At 40.3% G+C, this 21,765-nt stretch overlaps 2 protein-coding genes across 2 annotated transcripts in view; both read right to left on the reverse strand.

The window, feature by feature from the left end:
* Window positions 1-221: 221 nt before the first annotated feature.
* LOC306745387 (secretagogin-like) lies at window positions 222-9,732 on the reverse strand. Its single transcript, XM_079228169.1, has 11 exons — window positions 9,612-9,732; window positions 9,356-9,426; window positions 6,888-6,980; window positions 4,378-4,467; window positions 3,730-3,786; window positions 3,504-3,587; window positions 2,937-2,992; window positions 2,539-2,584; window positions 2,348-2,407; window positions 1,487-1,555; window positions 222-794 (listed from the first exon to the last, which is right to left on the reverse strand). Exons 1-11 carry the CDS (start codon window positions 9,679-9,681, stop codon window positions 663-665), a joined length of 828 nt encoding a protein of 275 aa, XP_079084295.1. The 5' UTR covers window positions 9,682-9,732; the 3' UTR covers window positions 222-662.
* Window positions 9,733-13,343: 3,611 nt separating this feature from the next.
* LOC306744459 (F-actin-uncapping protein LRRC16A-like) overlaps window positions 13,344-21,765 on the reverse strand; it is a gene marked incomplete at both ends in the record, with an annotated part of 57,796 nt that continues 49,374 nt past the window's right edge. Inside the window, 12 exons of the mRNA XM_079227106.1 lie at window positions 13,344-13,522; window positions 14,838-14,987; window positions 15,113-15,385; window positions 15,521-15,557; window positions 17,171-17,381; window positions 17,487-17,783; window positions 17,889-17,998; window positions 18,082-18,308; window positions 18,534-18,600; window positions 19,391-19,408; window positions 20,024-20,164; window positions 20,349-20,436. Of these exons, the coding sequence (XP_079083232.1) occupies window positions 13,344-13,522; window positions 14,838-14,987; window positions 15,113-15,385; window positions 15,521-15,557; window positions 17,171-17,381; window positions 17,487-17,783; window positions 17,889-17,998; window positions 18,082-18,308; window positions 18,534-18,600; window positions 19,391-19,408; window positions 20,024-20,164; window positions 20,349-20,436 (1,798 nt within the window). The remainder of the gene's footprint in view (window positions 13,523-14,837; window positions 14,988-15,112; window positions 15,386-15,520; window positions 15,558-17,170; window positions 17,382-17,486; window positions 17,784-17,888; window positions 17,999-18,081; window positions 18,309-18,533; window positions 18,601-19,390; window positions 19,409-20,023; window positions 20,165-20,348; window positions 20,437-21,765) is intronic.

Here is a 21,765-nt window from a genome sequence, read left to right on the forward strand (position 1 = left end):
TAAGACCAACACTATCTTCTGTTTTATGTATATTTCTATCATATTTTGTGATTCACCGATATCGGATATCGACCGATACTGCTGGATCGAGTATCGGCGACAATGGGGCCAATCTATTCAACTCTGTGATTATATGCTACATTATACATCTAATTAATGTACGTTTCATTTGTATGTGCTGTCAGAATATAGCAAAAATGAAGAAAACATCTGAATCAATATGCTCATCTCTTTATTTCCTCTGCAATGCATTATAATAAAATTACAACAACATACTGTACTTCATTCAGAAACATGCAGATGACTCAAAGTCAGTAATAGCCAAACAAATAATAATATTACAATGAAAAACGTTACACGTTTGCAAAAACCTGTTTACTTACTAACAAATTGATTCATATACCACAAATCTTACAGCGCAGTCATTTGAACCAAAAAGACATTCACATCTCATTCTTTAAAAAAAAAATTCTACAACATGCACAATAATTGTTGTAAGTCCATAATCTATAATTGAATTGTCATTCCACAGTATCAAATTGTGTTTTTTTTCTTTATGAATATCAACCTTAAATCAGGCAGTAATTAGACTGACCTGGAGTAAAACACAATGTTCTATAATGTTGTTTTTCACGATGCCATCCCATAATAATACCGCTCTCCTAACTGTGCTTGGGTTTGAGTCCCAAACACAGAGACAGCTCGTTCCTCTGGATCTTTCCGTCCTTGTTGACGTCACAGTGCCGCAGCAGAATGCCTCTCAGCTTGTCCAGCTCAGGGCTCGTGAGGTTGGGCTGCAGGCGACCGCGGAGAGAGGGAGAGTGGAGAGACATCACACTCATATCTAGTGATCAACGCCATGTTTTTACTATTGATTAATACTGTATTTCATGTTACCTTCAGAATCACCAGTACGGTTTCATTAGTTAGTTGTATTAGTATAAAGCCAGTGACTTCTGATTGAACTCTCACATCCATTTCCATGCTTACACATCCTTGGCTGACCATGCTGATAGAGACAGGAGACTGAAATATCAGTATGTCTCTAGTTTAAGAAAGCTATGTCTTGTGACTTTGGCCCTGACAAGCCAATCTAGCGAAAGACATGCAATGACTCATGATGGAGATATGAAGACACCATGTGTCCTTCTGTCTATTGATATTTAAAAAGGTAGCCCTTCGCTTATTCTTTTGAGCAGTCCAGGATTCGCTGGATAATTGACATATCATGTTGTGTTTCTGACTCTGCTCCTCTTTGCAAAGAATAAATGTCCTGATTAATGATTTTACCTCAAGGTGTCGAGTACATTTTTCTATCAAGTTCATAAAGTTTCAGTTACAAATATTTGGATTTAATGTAGTTATAGAGAAAATTGTAGGGCTGCATCTAAGACTTACTTCCATTATTGGTTATTTTGCTGATCATTTTCTTGATTCATCTATATATACATATATATTCACAGAAAACAGCAGCATCATGTCTTACCCTGACCAGCCCCATCATGTCTTTGACAAAGCCGTCCACCTCAGGACCCTCCAGCGCTCCCGTCTTACTCTGACCCGGAAAGAAAGAGACAGAAAAGAGGAGTGCAGATTCCTTCATCTCATTCACATCCCACTCACATTATTCAGTCATCCAGTAGTCGATCTGTTCTGGGCGTATACCTTTGGTTCTCTTTCATGCACAGCAGCTATAGTAAGCACCCTGAGTCATGTAGCCGCTCACATTGAATGTATTTGTACTAATTCCTCTGAACCTCTTCCTCGCTGCAGTTATACACACATTTTATCTTGATCGCGGTTTCTTCTCACACAGCTTCTCTGAACATTAACGCAACTACACGTTGAATAAAAAGCTTTCACACAAGCCATTAGGCCTAGTACATGCACTTCTTGACAAAGACAACCCAGGCAAGGGCATAACAATGATTTCTACAGAATAGGGGAAGCTTATCAGTGACTCCTAGTGTGTATGAGCCTGAGAGAGTTAACTCATCATTCCAGCGAGTGACTTGACAAGCTGATGGGTGCTTTATTTCATTATGTTTCATTTTAGAAGTAATGGAGCTGGTTGTATTCACTGTTGCTGTCCTCTTCTGAACGGCCACACACATGCAAATTTCAGAGTGAACTGTTTAGTGGAGGTGATCCCGGCCTCGGCTGGAAAGCTGCCATCAAGAATACCAATTGACTTCCCTTGTGCTCTGCAGGAGGACTGTCCTTTAATAAGAGAGTGATACCTGTTATCGGGCTGCTTTGCCCATGCGATTATTAGTTTCCTTCAGCACATGCTAGTATGCAATAGAAGTCATCACCTGTGTCCCACACAGCGAGTTCTTGTACTTACAACATCGTAATGGTCAAAGATCTTCTCAAAGTCTTTATTTCTCTCCTCTTTACTGCAGGACTTGAGGAGGAAAAAGAGAGTAGTTCTTATAAACCAAGACAATACGGATGGAGAGGAAGTAGATTACAAATAACTGTGTGTTGTGTTTTCATCTGTCAAATATGAAAGAGCGAAATAAAGATTACACTTACATCCATTTGGAACTGGAGCAGGAAATTCTCCTCCAAAGCCAAGATCCTAATCCAGTAAAGAATATGTATTTTACGAGCAGTCGAGTTATCAAAGAGAGTAATGTTCTTAAAAGATATCCCCGATATTTGTGCAATTTTTTATATTTTTTTGACCTGGCTAGCTATCCAGATGCATGGTGCCATGTCTCTCAACCCCCATTACACACTGCACGCTCAAACATAACCCATCAAGCATTCTAGCATTAAAATGTCTTATACATGTTACATTTTTGGAGATGTTAGCATTTGGCAAAATGTGATCAAATATCTCCTTTATGCCTACCGTTTATAACTATATAACAGTTTAGCATTGCAGGGACTTTTACGAATATATAATCTTCCTGCTCTTTGAAAAGTACCTGGCCAAGTCGTTCAAGTCCAAACAGCCATCCTTGTTTTTGTCAAAGATTTTCATCTGCAAAAAAAGAAGATGGACTGAGGAACAGAAAAAGAGCGGCTGGTTATTGCTTCACATCACCTGTGACTCTTTAGAGCCGACTCATCATTCCGTCTGACGCTGAGCGTGAGCCAATCTCTTCCAAATTTAAACGTATAGGATAGCAGGACTAGGCTTTCTGAGACTCTGGGTTTCTACACAGCGAACTCAGGGAGACAGGACCGTATTTTGATATCTGAAGCTAGATATTATAGATGAGATAATATCCTCTGAGCAATATTTTAATTAAGCAGAAAACCTGAGTGCAAAATGTTTATAACATTTATACAACTTTTATTTGTGAAAATAAACACATTTTGAGGACAGGTGTTTCATGATTTTTTCCATTTCAATGAAAATTGCAGAATTTGATTATTAAATCCTTGCTCTTTCCACAGATGCTCAGCCAATACAGTAAATGCACCATAGAGTGACCAATGAATCGACCTGGAACGCCAGTTTGTGTGTGTGGGAGCGGATGTATTACTACCATTGTGTCTGTGTACTCGTCCAGCTTATCAGACGACACTTCCTTGTGAGGCTTTTGCTTTTGGAACAAGTCTTTCAGGAAAGCCTAAGAACAAAAGTTGATACATAATCAGACAAATAAAGAATCAAATGCATGGATATGTGACTATCAGGTTGAAGGTTTTTCTTGCGCAGAAAGAGAGACGTGTAACTGGTCTTCTGTTGTGTGTTCACGCTGACGATCTTACCTTGAGCTCCCGAGCTGATATGTAGCCGCTGCAGTCGACATCGTACTTCTTCCATATCTGCAAAGGGTGAGGAATGGGCAAATTGGCAAAACGTTTACATGCAAGTGTACGGGTGAATTTGAACTAGTTGGAAATAATGCAATACCATATAAAGTGTCATCATAGTGGTGATATTCGGTTGTGTTTTTTATAATGCAACATTCACACTGAGAACTATAATTCACTTTTGAAATATCACACCGAAGTTCAGAATTAGAAGATATAATCCAAATGGTTTAAAGCATCTTGTAATTACTATGTTATTACTACGTTAACAAGCACAGCAGTGAGTGTTATCACCACCACATTGATAGTCAAACTCTGCACTGGTTCCAGTCCGGGTAGAATTCATGCTCCTGAAGTTGTTGGAAGACTTCCTCATACTTTGCATGAGCTGCAAGTCAAGATAGTTGCCTCTACGCTTAATAACAGGAGAATCTGGTTTTACTCCTTATACATGAAAACGTGTTGACATTGATTGACTTCATGGATGTGTTAGTCCACTGACTCATCAGGATACCTTTCCAGTTTTTGTGACTTGAAACATTATTTTGGTATTTGTCTCGTCTTGTCAAATCTCTTAATGTTTGGTATACGTCGGGACCTTACCTTCATGAAGTCAACACTGTTGTCCAGAGGAGCTTCTCTGCGGAAAATTAACAGGAAGTTCTCATCTTCGGGGAGGATCATATTGGCCAACTGGAAAACAGGTCAGAGGTCAGAGCAAAGAGCAGTGATTGGTTAATGTCACCGTGTGAGGTATTTCATCTTATTAAGTTGTGTCCATTTCATTCTAGGAGAGAGTAACTGCTAGCAGAAAGTTTACAGCAGTCATACATACAAACTATTCAGTCTAATCTGGTCTGTAATTGTGTTCAGATCAGGGGACAGTTTTTATTAGATACATTTTCTACAGAAATTACTCCAATAAAACTATTGACCGTGAGGTTTGTGGATTATCCTGATAAACCGGGACACTGTATGTATAAATGTGCCTTCACTTTACTTGTAATACCGTGGCAGCAGATGTCTCAGCCGCAGATATGTGAACATATCCGCATGGGTACGTGCAACGAAGGACACGAGAGTGTCAGCATGTTTTATTGTCTACACGAGCTTCTCCTGGCTCCTCTCCAGTTCATGTTGCTCCTCTCTTGTAAGAACTTCTTTAATGGTATCAGCCCTCCATTAGCAGATTAAACTGGCCCCCATCATCAATCTAATTACAGTACAAGATGAATCTGCGGCCATTCGGTCCACTAAGTCGTACAACAGACAGCCGCAGTGCACCAATAGCGACGCCAACTCCAGAAGAGCACAAGAAATGCACATTGACACAAAAAAAGTTGCACCATTATTGGATGTTTTCAGACATGTCTCAGCTAAAGCAATGATATGAATAAGGCTAATTCATTATCTGTTGAGATTTAAATTGAAGTTGGCATGAATAAAGAACAGTTGGCAGTTGCTGGCATAAATAATAAGTCAGTATATTGTTGAATAAATCTATTTAACAATATACAAATACAACAAGTGCAAGTGTACTTTGTAAACAGAACGGTGTACAAAGTAGCCGATACATAGTAGCTGCTGTACAGTACTGCAGTACTTGCTAATGAAAGAAGACTGCATGCCAGTAGAATGTTACTGTGCAGACTATAAATCTATGGATGGCAGTCAAATGCTGGACAGGTTGAAAGCCTCATTTCATCAAGCGTCCTTCCACTGAAGTGTAATTTATTAAATAACAGTCCCTGCCAGATTCACAACAACTGTGTTGTAAAAAAAAAAAGGCTTCTAAATATGGGATCAACACAATGAAGTATATATAAATGCACGGTATGTTGAACAGTAGCTTTCCCTGCAGTAATAGTGGGAAGTGAGTCGGTTACTGTTTATAGATTCAAATAGATATCGTCATATTGTTCTTGTCTGATCGTAAGTTAACACCGTGTCTTAACGGATCACATGATACTGAACTAGGGGAGTAACTGCATTTCCTGCAGCCATCACACAGGATACTATCGCGTACTTCCTTATCAATGCTATAGAATCGTAGAGCAGAGCCAACAGTAGAAGGGGAAATATCATTACAGATGATTTAGAAGATCTGCTGGATCAGTACCTGGTCTGATGCTGATCTAATTAACTGGCTTGGGTACTGACCAGATATAACTAACCCACAAAAATACAACACTGTACAATATATGAATGTACAGTTTCTTTGTCAATTTGTGTTTCTGCTATCAGCTACATTCATTAAATCACATAATTGTCCATAACATTATGCAAATGACCCAATGAGTTCCAAAATACACAGATTTTAAATTTGGAAAAAAAGAGAGCACGGGTATCCAATCGGGAAAGAAAAGGTCTGGTCGGCAGGGTGTGTTGCTACAAAGAGGTTTGACCACACTGCTCCTGCCACCATAAATCAGGACAAGTGGAAGCCATGTATCGATTTTATTTTCAGCTTTATGAGTAAAAGCCAAAAACATCTGAGGTCTTTTGGTGCAAAGCATTAAGTGATTGGCTTATGTTTCTTTTTCACAATTGCAAAAAAAGCCCTTCTTTGCTATGATGAAGTACTGATGCTGTGCCAAGAGCCGCATCAATTACTCAGAGTGGAGACTGAGAAAGCGATGGCTTTACATTTCTCGGAAACAGCCGCAGCCTCTTGACTTATCAGTCGAGTTTGATTAAATGAAAGATTCCTTTGAGAAGCCACCTTAAGTAAGAGTGGAGAACACAATGAGTAGAATCAATAAGTCTGTGAGAGAGAGAGGGGGGGGGGGGGGGGGGGCGGTAAAGAGGAAGACGATTTAGAAAAATAGAATAAAGAGGAAGTTAGAGTAAGAAGGCGCTCAGTGTGTGTAGATGGTGACCGAGAGAAAGAAAGTACGGGGGCGTTATGAAGGAGTTTACTTGTGTAGTGCGATGCTTGATATTACTGAAGTGCTTCATTTCATATGTCACTCTGTATGGACCATAAATATGAAGGAGAATTGTATAGATCGGATTCACCTTTACTTACTATAAAGTACCCAAGCTTAAGTATGAATGAACTAATTGTCAAGTGAATGAGAGAGTAATTTAGATATAGAAATGGTATACATTACTTCCTGAATCTGTAGTTTCCCATCAGCAGTGACATCATAGGCGGACATAAACCTTTGCTTCAGCTTCTGGACTCTCTCCTCAGTCGCGGTTTCCTGAAGAGACACAACAGGTTGACATGCAATTCATTTTCTTGCCCCAAAACCATCAATAAACTGGACACATGACATAATGATGCAGCATATGAAGGGTCAAATGTGACGGTATCTACAGGACATTGTTAAGAAAGAAATGAATGGAATGATGATGATAACATGACATTTTACATTGACCACTGAACAGCATGAAAATGAAGGACTTTCTGAGTCACAGTTATTTTAAGCAATGTCACCATGGATACTTCTTTGATGGCCCATTTTCTTTCTCAAGGTTCGTTTTCTCAAACTCCGGCTGGTAGTTTGTGAAGCGTTTATGTCGCCCTTGATCTACCCGATTGTTCTGATACAGAACTATGTGTGTGGTTCTTCATACCACAAAGCTTTGCCTCTATGACTCGTCATCCAAGATGAGACATTTATAATACAGTGTTGTGTGTGTGTGTGTGTGTGTGTTTCCTGCAAATACCTCGATAAAATATATGCAATCTATATAAACGTCCTTATCAACACGGTGCTATAGATAACGAGCAGTCACTCATGAAACTACATTTACTTCAGGATGTGAAGTAAGAACATGAGAAGATTATAGCGGGTTAAATTGGATGAGTTATGTTTATGCTTATCTAAGTTAAGAACCACATTTCCTTTTCCTGTGCAAACCAAATCTTTCTCAAACAGAACTGAAGGCAAGAATGTTTTTGGCCGTTGAAGTTTCCTAAGCCAATCATGCTGCTTTTCTTTGCAAACACCCCCATCGCTGTACTGTAACTACAGAAACCTGTTGATCTGTGATTCTGAAGTCTGAATCATCATGTCATGCAGTGCAGAGCTCGCTGACTGCAGACTAGCAGGTGCCGGATCCTCGCTCATTAAAGAAAGCTCTTCAGCATCAGCTTCCTATTTTCATGTTGAGCGGCAGTAACCTCTTGTTGCTAAGCAGAAGTTCTTAAAGCACACATTAATATTTGACTTAATGTACACTAATGCCACTATGCACACTGCATAACAAACCTATGCATTAAGGCTGTTACTGATACTGATACTGAACGTACACTGCATCACACACACATTCCTAATTGCTGGATATGTTTCCCCAGAGGAAATAAAGACTCAAAGATAGAAAGGCATCATGTGGTTATCGTCACCAATGGCTGACTAGAATATAATAGAATGACTGTGCCATGAGAGATGGACAGCAGCACTTATCCTGGGGGCATTTAGGCTGGAAAGCAAACATCGGACAGACAAAGTGGCGTGTGGTCTGTGGTCTGTTTGTTTTAGTGCAACCCCATTAGTGTCCGAGGGAGTCCAGTCACACAAGCAAACACACACTGGAACATGTGCTCATAGTTGTATGTCCATTCGGTTTTCCATTGAATTTGGGGAGGAACCTTTGCTCTGACAGTGACCAGAGCTCTCCTAATCGTGTTGTGTTTAACATGGTTACAGTCACCCCGCCCATCCAGATAACTGCAGAGGTGCAGCTGCCCACACGGCAGACATCACAAGTGCTGGGTCCAAAACCAAATGTATTGTCTAGAAGCCGATTCAAGATCCAATGTCGACATATGGTGTCTGCCATTTAATAATTCACCGAAACAGGAGAAAATGTCTTACAATTGTATGAATTTTATTCCATTTTTATTGAGCTTTTTGACTGTTTTAATGTTTTCTTAACTGTTTTAAATCCTGTTTTCTCTGCATTATGTTTTAATGGTTTTATGTGAAGCACTTTGAATGGCCTTGTTGTTGAAATGTGCTATACAAATAAACTTGCCTTGCCATTGCTCTTTCTTTCAATCTCATCTTGAAAATGTTAATGTACATTATTTACTTTACACTCATTATTAGTAGCATTGGCATATACTGTGTGCATATGCGCTCGTCGGTTTGTTCATAGCATCTCTCAGTTGGTTATTGTTGAACTACTGTTGCATTTCTATCAGCTAAAACCAGCATTGGCCATTTTCCTCTGACCTCTGCTATCAATGTGGCATTTTTGCCCTTAGAAAGGCTGATCAATGGATGATTTCTCCTTTTTTTTTGGATGATTCTTAGATCAGCAGTTTCTGAAATACTTAAACCAGCCCAACTATGCCATGTTCAAAGTCTCTTAAACTACCTTTGAGGCGGGTTGTCTTGACCATGTCTACGTGCCTAAATGCATAGAGTCGCTGCCATGTGATTGGCTTATTACATATTTGCATTACAGTTAAGGAGATGTACCTAATATAGTGGCAGGTGAGTGTTGATTGACACATTGTAGTGGCAGTTTGTGTCTTTGTTCTTGCTCAGATGTCCTTGACATAAACTATATTAAACAGCTGTCATCACAAGTTATGGAAGAATTAATCCAAACAAAGTTGACTCACCTGTGGACCCAGTCTCTTCATCATGTGACGGAAAAAGTCATCAAGCTCTTTGCCCTCAATGTAGCCATTATCTGTCAAATAAAAAATGTCACACATACAATGACACAATGACTTCCTTCAACCAGGATTAAAGAATTTGTCATAACAGATAAAGTATTTTTCTCTCTAATGTCTAGTATCGACAGAAGATACATTTTATAAGGGTGCACTTTTTCTGCTTAAGGTAGATTGGAGAAAAAATAGAATCTGTCCTCACCATCTGCATCGAAGTGTTGCCATATTTCCAGGAAACCAGCTGCATCCAGGTTATTAAAAGCACTGTCCATTTTAATGAAGGAAGGCAAAGAAAGCCGTCAACTTTAAAACGTAGAAACAAGGACTGAGGTGATGTTGCACTGTGCAGTTGCCCGCTTGGTTGACATATGCTCTTTCTGACTTAGTCAAAACCACTCCTCCTGTGTGTGTGTCTGTGTGTGTCTGTGTGTGTGTGAGCGAAAGGGACAGAGTCTCTACCTTTGCATTGTATTTGCCATCTGGTGGCTGTATTGTGACACTGCAAATCAGATATTCAAAAGTTACAAAGAAAGACAATGCAGAGATTTTAAAGCCTGTAAAATTATTTTAATCAATATTAATATTTGCACGAAGAAATGTCCAACACCAGCAGAATGACTTAGTGGATCGTATTGATCCATGACAAAATGGAACCAATAACCTATCAAGACTGATAATGAGCAAACATGCCATTTGATTTTTCCAGCTCAGGGAAAATGTTCATTGTTCTGCATCATTTCCTTTTTTTTTTAATCATGATGAAAGTAACATTGATTACATGTAATAACAAATTAATACATACAAATAATTAATTTCTACATTTATGAACACAATGTACAAGAGGAAAAACAACAAAGGATCAAAAGACATCACCGGCCACTGTTTTTTATTCCAAATAAGTTACAAACAAACCCCTAGTATATAGTAGTGTACTTAGTACCAAAACAATATGGGTTTTGCTGTGTTCACATAGGCGTGTGGATGTGTCACAGTGTGTATATTACATGTGCGTATATTACACATTCATATCTACACACGCACACTCCTACATGTATGAAAGCACATATATACATACAGTACAACTCACAGCCACATCATGCAGTCACACACATGGAGACTAAGGAGTCGAGACTCAATGCTACTGGTTATTTTCACTTTCTCCACTCCGTGCACCAACAGAATTGAAATCTAATGTGTCATCAGTCTTTCGCACAACTCGACAGAAACACAGCCAGCTGCTTCTGAAATCCCAAACAGAAAACAAAAAACGGAGAGAAGAGGGTGTCCATATATGATTTATCAGGATACGGCCAAAATAAATCCAAAGTGAATCCAGCACACGGCCACATGTGTTTGCTTTAAACGTATTGCAAAGTGGTATTTTTGTTCAGTGTCCTGGAACGCCGTTCAAACTAGAAGTGATTTTTCAGTTTTGGGACTTAGTAAATCGAAGCGGTTGTTGACATCCGACGTTAGATTAAGTACATACAGAAGGAACAGTGTTATTTCCGAGCCATGATTAGTGACAAAGAAATCTCATCAGAATCCTACAAAAAGACATCCATAGACGTCATAGGAGAAGGTGCAACAGTAACACAATACAAGTTGTGCCCTTTTCACACTGGGCATACAGAGTGAGGTCTGGTGTTCAGGAATGCATTACTGTCATACTAATGTTGGAGCACAGTTTGGCACACAACTAAATTTAATGATACATGTAATTTGTATAACAGCGCATTAGTTGGATGTCACGTTCAGGTATTTATGGGGTTTAATGTTTAGGACATAGAATAAGCATTTCTGTCATCACTCTGTATGACTGCTAAGTTGATTGGTTAAGGGTTTAAACAATGTGCAATCTATCCATCCAATTGTGGTTATTTTCCTTGAATGATGCATTGACGTGAGGCGTCCATGTTTGTTTGTTTTTAAGAACAACCTTCAGGAAAATGTTCTCAGTCATAATTACAACTTGGATGTTGATGGTATTTATAAGTTAACTGGTAATTACAGTAACCCCAATATGAGATGAATGCAGCATAACTTAATGCAAAGGCTAAATGTCTGTCCCAACCTCATTATCTAATATTAGTACAACTGCATGATTATAATTCAAAGAAAACAATCCAACGCTGAGAGTGGAATCTGTAGATAGAGGTATCAGTTTACTGTAACCAATTAATGATGATGAAGGATTTTAAACGTGATTTAAAGCATCTTGATGCTGACTGTGTAGCAGTGTGAAAAGGGCACATCTTATGCAGTTAAAAGACCAGTGAGACCAAAGTGTGTCGTTGTTGTTGTGTAACGCTACACACAGAATAGCCTCGAGGTCCCTCTGTGTACTTTCACTTCAGGCACTGTTTTCTCAATCATTTCCTAACAAATGCCAACTCCTTATAGTTTGAAGTTCAGAACTCGTCTTTTGCACAGAATACATTGAACGTGAACTGAATTTGAAATCCCTGAAGGTCAAGTCTGAAGTGTTTGAAGACTGGAGTTCCCTCAGTGTCCCGCTTCCACACAAAGAAGAGAAGGAAGAGGTTCGAAATCTGGATCAAAATAGCAAATGTCAGTGGTTTCCATGTTATACCTTTAAGCAGATTATCTAAACATTACAACATCCCTCTTTTTGAGTAAGTTCTTTGCTTTCAATGGACCATCGGCACACCAGGTAAATATGAATGAGGAATAGTCTGTTTTAAAAGCAATTCAGAGTTTGGTACTGATCAATATTCTCATTTGTTTTGACAAGTTCCAGCTAGACATAAAGCTGCTATATATTTTTGGGGTTCATGATGGGATTCTGTACTGCTCTTTAATGACAGACACATACTCCTTTCCTCCGTAACCAGCAGAAAAAGACTTCCGCAGTTTAAAGGTATCATAGATACAGTACATGGTTTTTCACAGTGTCTAAACACAGAGAACAGTGTTAGTTAACAGTGCTGAAGCCTTATTGATTGGTTATCAGTGGTAGTTACAGTGTACCACAGTCCTCTCAAAGCAACACTTCATATGGTGACTCCAACTCTCCCACACAGAGACAAACAAGCATTCAGGATGTTGGACGTAGTCTCCTCTAAGCGAGCTCCATCAAGTGTGTGTTTATGATTTATGGTGGGCTGAGATTCTCAGCTGAACCTGTATTTTCCTGAAAAAAAAAGAAGATAAATTGCATAATGGATTCAGTCACCTCTGAAGTCCGGAGAAAAGTAACTTGCATATATAGAAAAATCTATACAAATATATTGAAGGAAACAAATGCCATTGGGTCCTGGTCTGGTTGCAAGTACAGTACAGTGGTCCTGATGCTATTGTTACATGTGTTTGGTCCCTGGGAGACGAGCTATTAGTCAAAGAAAGAGATTTTTTTTTGATGTACACTCATAGTTTCACAGTCTCTCTCTCTCTCTCTCTCTCTGTGTCTTTTGCACAAAAAGTCTACTGGTTCCTGAAAGCATCTTATTTGTTGTTGTGTGTTTTACTAACTGAATTCACGATTCAGTATTCATTGGCTGAAGATGCTTGATTACCCCAGGAACCGTTTCCTCAAATCCTGAAAAGGTTATTCTCTGAGAGACGTGAGATGTTCACCTGACGGCAGAGAGTCGGAATGAAAAAAGGAGAAAAGGCGGTCTGTGAGAAGGAAGCTCTGAGGAGACTTAACAGTTTGGTTTACTAGGTGACTAAAAACATTACTGAGGATATTACCCAGAGTGTTAATATCATCAACCACACTTGAATCTGAAACGGTGTATTGCATGACACTACAGCAGGTCCTGCAAACCAAAGATGATTTGTACTTTGCGGTCAGACAGAACCTACAGGTACAACCGCTATTATAAATGAAAAAATATCAATTAATGATTATAGTCTCCCTTTAGTTGCTTTTCTAAAAAGGAAAGCATGTGAGACTGTGAATTTGTCTTCCTCATATTAAAATAAAGTCTTTGTCGGCCTCCTCCCCAGAGTCTGAGGACTTTTTGCCCGCTGCCTTGTCCTTGTCCTTATTTGGGGATTGGTCCTTGGTCTTGAAGGAGCCATGATCCTCAGAGTTGGTCCGCAGGCGGCTGGGTCGCTGAACAGAGTCCGACCCAAACCCCGCCCTCACTAAAGGCAAGAGGGAGAGAATGAAAAGGTGTGACTAGCGTTGACAATGCGTAGACTAAGGGGAACATAGGGGGAGAGAAAAGAAAGGTGAGGAAGAGGGGTGATCGCATAGGCTCTGTGTGGACGCGTACCGCCAAGTGCTAGCGTAGCATTCCTCTGTGCATGTGTAGAGCGCATGGATCTAGCGGACAAACAGAACTACTGCGTCTCCGCAGCTATAAGTGTCCGTTTTGGAGTCTAACCGAGGCTTTACAGCCCGTTGAAATGCATAAACTAAACCAAGAACTGAAATAAATCACGACAATTCACCCATATCTTTGTGAACAATTGGCTGCCAAAAACGTCTCAGCAAAAGTGCAATGAGGAATATGAACGATCAAAACTGTAGCAGAAACACAAATGTATAGAAACAATGGATTCTCAGATATTAAGCAAAAAGTTGTGAATTTTGAGGATATGCAGATTGTTCTCCATGTGTTTGACTGGTGTTCTCTTCATAATATTTCCCTACTCTCTGCCCAATGCATGCTGGGATAGAGTACTTAAAAGGGATTCCGCTCCACACTGCCACTTTACTATTCTTGATCGTCTTCTTCGACATACAAAAGGCAACTGAACATTCCCTTGTGTATACCGCCACCTAGTGGCTCTGCATTGACTAATGAGGTAAACGTTAATCTGCACCTGACACATATGCTCATACATGTACACTGTGCTTTCAGACAATGGAGGACATTGTGCAAGTCTTTCTTCTTTTAAACTTAAAAGCCCTGCATGCACTAATGTCCTAAAATTATTGTTTCAGCATCTTTAAATCTTAAATAAGTAGGAGGAATGGTTTTCTTCTCGTTAATGTCCAAGAATCCATCTGATGGCTCAGAGGTTTTGACATTGAGAAACTACATCCTCTTTTATGTCTCTGGAATCATTCAATGTGCATATGGGAAAAACACTGACTTTATTAAATGTCTATTGAAGTTCTCCTTTACTTAAGAGGAGGAACATGAACCGGATGTGTGTGTCTCTCACAGACCCCAGAGGCTGTCACTGATAACACTCAGTAAAAAAAGGAAGGGAGGAAGAGCAGAGAGAAGGAAGGGAGGACCAAAGGAGAGGACATAATGGATAACAACATCAGAGGGAAAGAAGCGTAGACAGTTCAAAGTGGCTGCATAACACTGCTGTCACATCCTGACAGTGACATCAAACATCTATCAGTAAATCTAGGCCCTAGATAAAGACAACAGCCAATGGGTTTCTAGGAGCGCTACGTGGAGATGCTCAAAGACTTTGACGGACAGATTTTGTGACCTACCATCCTGAGTGGTTTTGTTGGTAGAGCCTCCTGACTGCAGACCGGTCTGTCCCTCCTTGTCTTTCTCTGACACCGTCCTCTTCAGCGTTAGAGGAAGACCTGTGACCTTAGGAGACACGCCACCACTGTTTGGGGAATCTGAGCTCTCATCTGTGAGGGGAAAAACAACATGATCAGCTTATATAAAATATGCTCCCATCTGTCAAACGATCTCACAGGAAGATTAAAAACAGAATGACTGCAGCAGCAGTCCTCTCCGCGTGGTAATCAGATACCTGTGCTCTTGCTGGTGCTGCTGGTCCTCGGCTTCTGTAGGATGGTGGGTCGGGCCGCCAGCGCAGGCTTTGCTCCCTGTGGCACCGGTGGTTTGGGACTTCCTGGCCCCCCAGGGGAACTCGAGGAGGACGTAGCCCTGAGGCGAGGGACCGGGTCCGGCTTCGTCTCGCCACGAGGAGGGCTTTTCTCTGGAGAGCCAGTCGGAGGGTCTGATTTATTGATTGAGCCACTGGGAGACCGGCTTTCTGGAATGATGGGCTGGGGCTTGGCTGCTGGCACATGCAGAAAAACAAAAAAACATTCAAAAACACACATTTTAAATCATGCACACTATGATTTTCATGTACCATATGAGTATGAAACCAAACATGTTTTCCGATGTTTATCTCAACAGAAAAAACTCTCACCTGTTGAATTGCTCTCAGGTCTGTCAGGGCTGGAAGACTAGAGGAGACACATGGACAACACATTTTATTACTATATACTGTCCATGAGTGTAGAACGGTGAACATAGACATATTCTTCATTTTGAACCAATTAGTCATGACATCTAGCGGGGGCAGACCATTAGGACAACCCATTTAAGCCGATCCATTTAAGGTCGATCCGGCTGGTGGTCATAGAGTTTTTATTTTTCTATTTCTAAATTATCAGTAGTTGCTGTGTGGCCCTGTATGTACGGCCCTCACAGCCGCAGACAGCTCAGAGCGGAACGTCTGGTGGTCTTGTCTTTATTCAGTGCAGACGTGATTATAATAATAGGAATCGATTATGCATCTAGTGAACACACTTACAGGCGCTCTTATTTCAAAGACACACACACACACACACACACACACACACACACACAAATCATATTTGTCATTCTGCTCCCCTTCGATCACACTGGTATTTATTTCAAATGATTAAAAAAAAAGAAGATTTTTCATGCTTTTTAGTGACTGAAGAAAAGACAGCACTTAGTGGCGTCTTAGTGAATGTGGGAAGGTGAAATATTACAATATTCTCTTGACATTCATGTCCTGCTGTGAGTCATGACAGATGATTTGCTTTTAGCTTGTCTTCATTCTGTCCATTTGCTGTTCATGCCTCCATCTTTCCCACTCTGCACTCCCATCTCTCATCCTCCATTCAGCCCGTCTTCTGGCAGAATCAGGATTGTTTATGTTTTTATGTCAGTATGTTGACAGGCGCAATGACTAGCCTGAAGAAATATGCATACACACAAATACAGTCGCAGCATGTGTGCGTGTTTCTTATTTTGTGTTTTCCCAGCTGGCCTCCACAGTTGGTGTTGAAAGAAAACAGCATTGACAAGTGAGGACTGAACACCTCCAGCACTTTCCCCAAAACAAAAATACAATGTTGTCCTTATTTGAAGAAGCATCTCTTTATAAAACCATCAACAACTTTATGAACTTTTGAAGTTTGTTAAAGCCATCAATTTTACAGAACTGGCTTAACATATCCTGTTTTTTTTTTATTTATTTTTTTACATATTATTAAATAAATAAATGACTTAAATGCAGCTTGAATGATGGAGTTGTACTAAAACAGCCTTTCTTTACAGTCAGGTGGAAATCTAAACTTGAGTTCAAAGATTGTATTGTAGTTTATTATCGTTAATCCATTTCTTGTTGACTTTCTTTTAAGTCGCGTTTGTTTTTGCGATGGCTTGCAAAAGTGAAAGGAAAAGTATTTTTGTCTAAATCTAAACTCAAGGTCCTCGGCTTGTTCTGAGACTTCCAACCAAATCCCATGGTCCACTTCTGCAGATTGAGTTTGCTTAATTACTTTGGAATTTTAGATGTTAAAACCTAACATGATTCTGAGCGTCACCAGCACCTCATCCATGTTGACCTGAAAGTTAAAGCATCATGTGATAAGGTAAAACAATTAAAATAGAGCAGGTAATTCGACCTGGAGTTGAGGTCTAATTATGGGGGGCGCATTCATCTTATGAAACTAAAACAGGCACAAGACTTTTGCCACATGGTGTACCTAACTTTTCCATATTTCTTGAAATCGTTTGCTTTTTTGAAATCATACCCCCTCACCTTGTATGCTCTCCTCTCCTGCTTGGCCTTCATCTCCGCTAGGAGGCCGCTGCCCATAATTTGCATCCCTGGGTACCGCCTGCCTCCCTGAGGGCTGCCCCGGCCGTCCGAACACTCCCAGGGCTCGTCCATGGAGTCGGGCGTCCTCAGCTCCTCTGAGCGGTCCGAGCTGCTGCTGTAGTCTGTTGGCTGGGAGCGGCTGGAGGCGTCTCTGCAGGATGGTACAGGAATTATTAGGGAATCATGGGCCGACAGGTACATTGAGAGGTTGTGTGAAATCTGTTATTCTATTCAAAAGGGAAATATTCATCAGCACCTGGACTTTGGCTCAGTGGCTGGGCTCTTTACTGCCGCTTTTGGAGAAGAGGGCTCCTCAGGGATGGAAGTCGGCGTCGAGGCTACGGTGGCTGAGGATGTACCTGAAGATGGATTGGTCGCCTGGTTTTTCTCAGACTTACCCGAAACTAGAGGGGTCGCCTGATTTTTTTCCGACTTATCCGATTTGTCCGATTTATCGGCTTTTTCGGATTTGGAGGAACGCTTGATGAGGTTAAGGAATCCTCCTTTACTCTTCTTCTTCTCTCCTTCGTGAATATCTGAACTCTTGGAACGTCTGAGAGGAGACCGAACGAGAGACAAAAAGTTATTAAATAAATGACAGTACAGTACAGTTAGACAGTCCTTTATGAGAAAAATCTAAATGAAGCATCATCCTCACTTGGAGTCCATCCTGGTGACCTTAGTAGAGAAGAACTCGTCCACACCCTCGTCCACCCTTCCCATGAGGCCGTTCTGCTCCCCATCCTGAGGTGGCGCACTGTTGATTTGCTGAAAGAGGAAGTAGAAGGATCTGGTACCATGTCTGGAAAGTAACTTGAATAAGCCATACAAAGCTGCTCAGCTTTACTCACAGGTATTTTGCTGGAATGCCTTTTCTTGTTCCTTCGCGGTCGCAGTTTGGTGAAGTGCTGCAGCTTTTTCTCCTCCTCCGACGGCAGCTCCACTATCCCTCCTGGCGTTCGGTGCTCCAGTTTCGGCAGGACCTGAGACGGAGTAGGTGGAGTTTGAGATGAAGTCGAAGCGTCTTCCATATGGACAGGGACGTCTTCCAGGGCTTTGTCCAGGTCAAACTCCATCTCTGTGGGTTGGACGCTCATTAGAAGGTTCGCTGTAGATATACATTGAATATTCAAGAGTATTTCCACCCGTCATCAGGTAGCATCAAGACTGAGGAATTATTTCAAAGACCAAATACAGATTGATTCAAACCAGGCTAACTACCCCTATTTCATCTGATTTTTAAACTGTCGAGCAGAAAGATTATACAAAAGTATATACAACAAATATAAAATAAAATGCTTACCAAAGGCACGAGACACTGGCCGGAGCATTCTGCTGTGGATACTTTTCCTCTTGGATTTAGGAGTCATCTGAAAGAGGCGCACATGATCAAATACAATTTGTGCCAATTGTTACAAAGTATCAAAACTGTCACTTCTATCACTTAAGACCGGTAGAGCTTTCAGTTCGATAAGCCGTGCTCCTCAAAAATAAATGGTGCTGGGTGAGTTGTGGCTTTTAGATTTTGTCAACATCTTATTTTAAATAAACTAGATTTCATAGTTTGCACGAAGACCAGGCATCATCCTATTGAATCAAAACTGTCTTAATACAATTATTAACCCAAGGTAGTAATCTGTATTGATTGATATACGTCTCATACTATTTTTCCTTTGGTGGTTAAAATGTGTGCCATGAAGACAGTGAAAGCGATTGAAAGACAAAAGGTCTCGATCTACATATAAACATGTACTTATTATGTTGAAACACAGGTTGCATATTTTATTGTGCTGTGATCCACATTTACAAGGTGCTGATGACACACACTTTAAATGCATTGAGTGGAGAGAAGCAGTGCAATGTGGCTGGATGCATAAAAAATAAAAAAATCCAATTACCAGTATTCAACTATGTTAAATAATTCAGAGAGTGAGTGAGGAAGTGTTAGATAAATGCGTCCTACGATGCTCAGTGTAGTTTTTCTACACCATCTTTAAAATAAATCATCAAGATGAAATATTGAAATACGTGAAGCTCTTTGTGCTTCAGCACTGAGAACTGTGAAGCAGGCGGCAGCGACGAGAGGAAGGAGGAAAAGAGCCGTACGAAAAGAAAGTGAATTGAAAGGAGAGTATGGAGGGACAGTCAAGAATTACTTACACTGGTGCAGCACAAAATCTCCATGGAGCAAAGGTAAAGGAGGAGGAAGAACAGAGGAAAAGAAGAGTGAAGAGGAAGAAAGGCAACACACAGTAAAGCCTCGTGAGAAAGATAGCTGGTGTTCATGTGGAAGTAGAGGTCGTTAGAACAGAGAGGGATACAGGATGAAAAGAAGGGTGAGACACCAGAGAAACAGACAGGACCAGAGACCGAAGAACATGCAACATCAACACTCTTTTTCTACTGAAAGATAGACAGAAAAACTTGGTAAAAAGCAATCGTTCCAAAGGTTAAATACATTTGAAACAGTGGTAGGTGATGAGGCAACAACATCTTCCCTCATACAGTACAAATGAGCCAAGCTAAAAAGCTATAAAAGCAAAACAGTTTCATCCATTTGTACCAAATTCAATCCTCAAATGTCTTTGGTAAATGTAGAGGGTAGTAAATCCAGTAGAGGGTAGTATTAAGCAAGTTGCAGATGCTTGTATTTGTGTTATATAACGAAATGCTACAGGTTGCATTTTAATTAATAAATATATATTACAGTGCAAACTGTAACTTTATTTAAATAGCATGAAAAACACAAGGTGCTTAGATTATGATGCATGCAATAGATCCACCCAAACCTACCATGCATGTCTCTAGATCCTCCAGCCTCTCAGCCTCCAGAATCTCGGTCGATGCTCTTTTAGGAATCTTTTCCTCTGGGACGTCCAGATCCACAGACCCCTGCTGCACCAAGGGGCGACCTCGCCGCACCAGGTGGTCGGCCTGGAGGAGGAGAGGAACCCGGGAGCGGAGGAGTTAAAAAGGGAGGGAGAGAAGAAAAGATGGGGATATAAATAGAGAAGAATGGTACCGGAGAGAAAAGGAGAGATAAGATGGAATGTGGGGAATTGACAGAAATGGAGGATAAATTAACAGCCAGTTGAGCGGCTTGTTGTTTTAATCTTACCAGGGTGAGTTGTGAAGTGGAAAGAGCCTCCAGAATCTCGTCAACAATGCGATCGGACAGGAAAGACGCCAGACTCAGCTTCACCTCACTGAGAAAGACAGAGACGGTCAGGTGGAAAAGCAACAGAAACAGAGTTCCAGAGTTACATGTCACATATACATGATACCAGAGTTACATGTCACATATACATGATACCAGAGCTACATGTTACAGATACATGATGCCAGAGTTACATGTTACAGATACATGATACCAGAGTTACAGATACATGATACCAGAGTTACATGTCACATATACATGATACCAGAGCTACATGTTACAGATACATGATGCCAGAGTTACATGTTACAGATACATGATACCAGAGTTACAGATACATGATACCAGAGTTACATGTCACATATACATGATACCAGAGTTACATGTCACATATACATGATACCAGAGTTACATGTTACAGATACATGATACCAGAGTTACAGATACATGATACCAGAGTTACATATACATGATACCAGAGTTACATGTCACATATACATGATACCAGAGTTACATGTCACATATACATGATACCAGAGTTACATGTCACATATACATGATACCAGAGTTACATGTCACATATACATGATGCCAGAGTTACATGTTACATATACATGATGCCAGAGTTACATGTCACATATACATGATACCAGAGTTACATGTTACATATACATGATACCAGAGTTACATGTTACATATACATGATACCAGAGTTACATGTCACATATACATGATACCAGAGTTACATGTTACATATACATGATACCAGAGTTACATGTCACATATACATGATACCAGAGTTACATGTTACATATACATGATACCAGAGTTACATGTTACATATACATGATGCCAGAGTTACATGTCACATATACATGATACCAGAGTTACATGTTACATATACATGATACCAGAGTTACATGTTACAGATACATGATACCAGAGTTACATGTTACAGATACATGATACCAGAGTTACATGTTACAGATACATGATACCAGAGTTACATGTTACAGATACATGATTCCAGAGTTACATGTTACAGATACATGATTCCAGAGTTACATGTTACATATACATGATTCCAGAGTTACATGTTACAGATACATGATACCAGAGTTACATGTTACAGATACATGATGCCAGAGTTACATGTCACATATACATGATGCCAGAGTTACATGTCACATATACATGATACCAGAGTTACATGTTACAGATACATGATACCAGAGCTACATGTTACAGATACATGATGCCAGAGTTACATGTTACAGATACATGATACCAGAGTTACATGTTACATATACATGATACCAGAGTTACATGTTACAGATACATGATACCAGAGTTACATGTTACAGATACATGATACCAG

The sequence above is a fragment of the Taurulus bubalis genome (genome assembly GCF_910589615.1).
Source record: "Taurulus bubalis genome assembly, chromosome: 12".
In the NCBI taxonomy this organism is placed as follows: Eukaryota; Metazoa; Chordata; class Actinopteri; order Perciformes; family Cottidae; genus Taurulus; species Taurulus bubalis.